The sequence below is a fragment of the Corvus brachyrhynchos genome, unplaced genomic scaffold, assembly GCF_000691975.1.
Source record: "Corvus brachyrhynchos isolate BGI_N302 unplaced genomic scaffold, ASM69197v1 scaffold511, whole genome shotgun sequence".
In the NCBI taxonomy this organism is placed as follows: Eukaryota; Metazoa; Chordata; class Aves; order Passeriformes; family Corvidae; genus Corvus; species Corvus brachyrhynchos.
In genome coordinates, this window is record NW_008236214.1 from 236,933 (window position 1) to 239,683 (window position 2,751).

The window sequence follows — 2,751 nt, forward strand, 5'->3', positions numbered from 1 at the left end:
GGTGGGCCAGGCTGCCGGGACCCTGCCCGGCTGCACCTGGAGAGGGAAACTCTGCAGTCACGGGAGCCTTCACGCGGCTGTGCTTCTGTTGTGTCTCTCCCCAGGCTGCTGATCGTCTACCCCTGGACCCAGAGGTTCTTCTCTAACTTCGGGAACCTGTCCAGCCCCACGGCCATCATCGGCAACCCCAAGGTGCGTGCCCACGGCAAGAAGGTGCTCACCTCCTTCGGGGAAGCCATCAAGAACCTGGACAACATCAAGGGCACCTACTCCAAGCTGTCTGAGCTGCACTGCGACAAGCTGCACGTGGACCCCGAGAACTTCAGGGTGAGTTGTCCTTGGAGCTTGACTCTCTGTCCTTCCTTCCTCAGAGCACCTCAGTGCCTGGGGGATCTCAAACAGGCATAAATAACTTGTATTTTAGTTACCAAACAGGACATGGCTGACTGGAGTGGGAACTGGGGGTGAGGGGAAGGTTGGGAATTTAATGATGCAGGGTAATACTAGGCTCTGGGCTGCAAGGACAAATTTGGTGACAAACATAGGGAGATTCTGTAAAAGTTTGGGGGCTTGTGCAGGCATGGCTGGAACAAAGGAGCAGGATGTTGGCCTCTGTTTCAGCCTCTGTTTATGCCTGGCTTTGGGGATGTAGCAGGTGGACCTCACACTGACCCTTAGCTGAAGTAGGTGTGGGGTTTCACAGCAGAAAAAGAAAAGGCAGAAAAATGTCCAGAGGCTGGAAGGCGTGAGAGGAAGCAGAGATGGAGCAGGTGGATGCTCGTGCCCACGGCCAGCACAGGGCTCTTGTCCTGCATGAGGACTCAGCTGGCAGACCTTCCCTGGGGCACAGCCCCAGGACCCACTGGGAGCTGGGGTCCTCTGGTGCCGGGGTGCTGTGCAGGGCGAAGGGGTGCCCAGCACCCTGCTGACCTGATTTCCCTCCTGCCTTCCCCTCTCCAGCTCCTGGGTGACATCCTGATCATCGTCCTGGCCGCGCACTTCACCAAGGACTTCACCCCTGCCTGCCAGGCTGCGTGGCAGAAGCTGGTCGGGGTGGTGGCCCATGCCCTGGCCCACAAGTACCACTAAAGCCTCGGGAGGCAGCTGTGTCTGTAACAGGCAATAAAAACCACATTTTCTGGAATTCTTTGTGTTGTGTGTCTCTGCGTCTGCCTGTGGGCCCTGGGCCTCTCCTCCTGGGATGTTTGCAAGGACATAACTTTATAGAGATTCACTGATTAGGCAGAAGTTTACCCCTCCATAGTTTGCTACTGATGTATTTTTAAGAAGCTGATCAAAAGCATTTTCTGCATCAGCGATGAAAACTAGTGCATCCTGATCAGAGTTTGATATCTGAAATGTGTAAGATCCCAGGAGCAGGGGATGAGGGATGAGGGCAGCTTTCAGACAGGATGGATTAGAGCTTTTTTTACTCATTTTGGCTTAATGGAAGCACATTTTTCAGTGGAATAGAAGGATTCTATGTAAGCATCTCAGTTTCAGCAATGCTTTTCCAGGAATGGCCTAAAAGGCAACAAGGAGAGACATGTTGGTGTCTCAAGATGATGAAACCCTTGTTTTGCAAGATTTATGAATAAATATTCTGCCTTTCCCATGATAAAGCAGGGATTTGCACTTAACCCCTCTGTCCTGCACAGCCGGGTGGGCAAAGGTCCAGCCCTGCCAGCAGCACCGAAGGGCTGGGGGAAAAAAATTAGGAAAAAAGCCCAAAATCTGGATCCAGCTTCCCTGCAGCACAGCTTCTCCTTCCACCCAGGAAATGGGCATTTCAGCAAAAAGGATTGCAGGAGGTGAGCCATCCTCAACACCTTGTTCCAGTCCAAAGCCTTGGAATTTTCCAGCACACACAAAGCAGCTGATGGTGGGTGCACCAGCAGCACCCCCAGGCCTGCTGGGGTGTCCAGAGCTGGGTCCCAAACCAGCACCCGGGGCAGAGGGACGGGATGTGCAGACACAGTGGCTGGGACTTTTCATCTCAGTGTCCATATCTTGATCATTCTGTTGCTGCTCTCCTCTGGACACGTTCCAGCGGTGGTGTGGAGCATGTCCTGCTCTCTGGCCAGCACCGGGATGGTCCTGTTTTCCTGGATTAGGGATAGTGACATGGGTGTGGTGCTTGTGCTGCAGAGCCAGTGTGTCCCACTGTCCCAGTGACAGTCATCCCTCTCTGGTGTGACAGAGCAAAGTTACAACTACCACCAGCCCACCTGACCCAAAACCAGGTCAGGAGAGTAGAGGAGAGCCCTGGAGGCAGGATGCCCCTGGATCCCTGGCAGTGCCCAAGGCCAGGCTGGACATTGGGGCTTGGAGCAGCCTGGGACAGTGGAAGGCGTCCCTGCCATGGCAGGAGTGGCACTGGGTGGGCTCTAAGGCCCCTTCCAACCCAAACCTTCTGGGATTTTAAAATAGGAACAAAGGCACCCTCAAGACCTGCTGGCTCAGGACACAAGGCCCTCCATATTCTGGAGGAGAGTGGAGGCTGGCCTGGCTCCAGAGCAGAGCCTGGGCACAGATGCCACTGCTGCTGATAAGGGCTGTGTAAAGCTTGGTGGGGACACTGCTGCAATCAGGGACCAATAAGTTCTGCTTGGGGCAGAAAGGCCCTCACTGGAGCTGCCTTTGGCCCTTGTTGGGATGTTTGTCTCCAAAAGGGAAGGGTCTTGTCCATGGAAGGGGGCAAGTATGTGGCCAAGACTTGAGCAACCTGGTCTAGTAGAAGGTCCCCCACCT

General features: G+C 54.6%; 1 protein-coding gene across 1 annotated transcript in view; it reads left to right on the forward strand.

Moving 5' to 3' along the window:
* The window catches only part of LOC103624068 (hemoglobin subunit rho), a 2,014-nt gene extending 870 nt beyond the window's left edge, over positions 1-1,144 (forward strand). Inside the window, exons 2-3 of the mRNA XM_017744508.1 lie at positions 11-327; positions 961-1,144. Coding sequence (XP_017599997.1) covers positions 11-327; positions 961-1,089 — 446 coding nt within the window. The 3' untranslated portion in view covers positions 1,090-1,144. The remainder of the gene's footprint in view (positions 1-10; positions 328-960) is intronic.
* The last annotated feature ends 1,607 nt before the right edge of the window (positions 1,145-2,751 follow it).